Source organism: Malania oleifera, chromosome 4 (assembly GCF_029873635.1).
Source record: "Malania oleifera isolate guangnan ecotype guangnan chromosome 4, ASM2987363v1, whole genome shotgun sequence".
Lineage (NCBI taxonomy): Eukaryota > Viridiplantae > Streptophyta > Magnoliopsida > Santalales > Ximeniaceae > Malania > Malania oleifera.
In genome coordinates, this window is record NC_080420.1 from 55096264 (window position 1) to 55097746 (window position 1483).

At 43.0% G+C, this 1483-nt stretch overlaps 1 protein-coding gene across 1 annotated transcript; it reads right to left on the bottom strand.

Moving 5' to 3' along the window:
• Positions 1-674: 674 nt before the first annotated feature.
• On the bottom strand, positions 675-1483 carry LOC131154289 (uncharacterized). The gene has a single exon (XM_058106967.1). It carries the CDS (start codon positions 1259-1261, stop codon positions 869-871), a length of 393 nt encoding a protein of 130 aa, XP_057962950.1. The 5' UTR covers positions 1262-1483; the 3' UTR covers positions 675-868.

A 1483-nucleotide genomic window follows, 5' to 3' on the forward strand; every position in this document is an offset into this window, starting at 1 on the left:
CACACCAGAAAGAGCATCCACCCATCCTACTCTTTTATACTGTTTCCAACTAACAATTTGTCATATTTCTCCTTCTTTTATTTATATTTTTCATTTCAGGTTGGTGGGCAGAGAGGGGGATTCCTAAGCAAAGCGAGAATTAGAGACTAAACATTGCTCAATCTCAAGTCTAGATCAAATCAGCATGCTTCCCAACTTAGCTTAGTCCAACTCCAAGCTTATGTATAGCCGCTTGTTAACCTTGACAACCCACTTAGCAGCCAATCTAGTGTACATTTCTGAATTTTCCACACGCACGTTCCAATATTCATTTCTGTTCACACTCTGAAGGCAACATGGTTTCTAATATTTAGAATCCGCAAAGAAAATTGCCCAAGATTTTCAAAATGCACCCTATCTTGCTGCATTTCCTCATTCAGTAGACAACATAAGCATTCAAGAAGGAAGTTCGTTAACGATAAAATTACCACTTTTCACCTCTAGTTTGGGAATGTGCAGCCAAAACTAAAAGTCTGAATTGTATGCTGCCAACCATCATTTCCATAAGTAATAAACAAGTTTCACCAAAACCATCAATCAGCGCAGCAAGAATTACATACCCATCTATTAAAATTTTAAGCATCATAAAGACACACGGATTTATCTATTTATTTATTTGCCATCTCACGAACCACATTTAACAAGAAGAAAAGCTAGTTTTATCGAAATAACTCCAAAGAACCACCAATAATCCTTCAAAATCCAAACACAACACAATAGACTACAGAGCTAAAATTCAAAATCTAAAACAAAATCAACATATGGAATTCATCGTTAACAAAAACCAATGAGCACAAACACACTTATCTCTTCTCCAAGCCCATTCATTTCACTCCTTAGCCTTCAACCTCAGGATGCGCTCATTCAACTGGTCGATCCGCACCACCAAGTTCGTGACGGAATAGAGGAGCCAGTAGAAGACAAGCGCGACGGCGATGAGGAGGGCGTTGCGCTGGCTCTTCATGACGGACTTCTGGTGGCGGAGGAACTCGGTAGGGGTGCAGGTATCAGCCTCACAATGAGGGCGAGTCTCGTACTTCCAGTAAATGTCCATGAGAAGGAAGAGGCAAAAGGGGACGATAGAGAGGAAGGGCTTGAGGAGATTGCGCGTGACGGCGACGAGGCCCTTCCGAAGAGGATCGAGCCCGGGGATGGTGAGGAGAAGGACCATGATGGCCTCCGCGCCGGCGGCGTAACCCAGAACCACCCACTCTAACGCCATCGCCGGAGTAGTCTTGGAACCCTAGATCTGTTGATTCAGAATTTGTTCTTTCTCGATCTGAATTTTACTTCGTGTGCAAGTCAAGTCGGACGTCTGAATTTTGGCAAGGGCTGCCTTAAGTAGGAAAGTTCCAAAGTGAAAGAAAGGGCATGGTGACAAGTTTCAATATGGCTATACAGGTGGCAATTTTTATGATACCAGAGCAGAGGCCACATGATTATT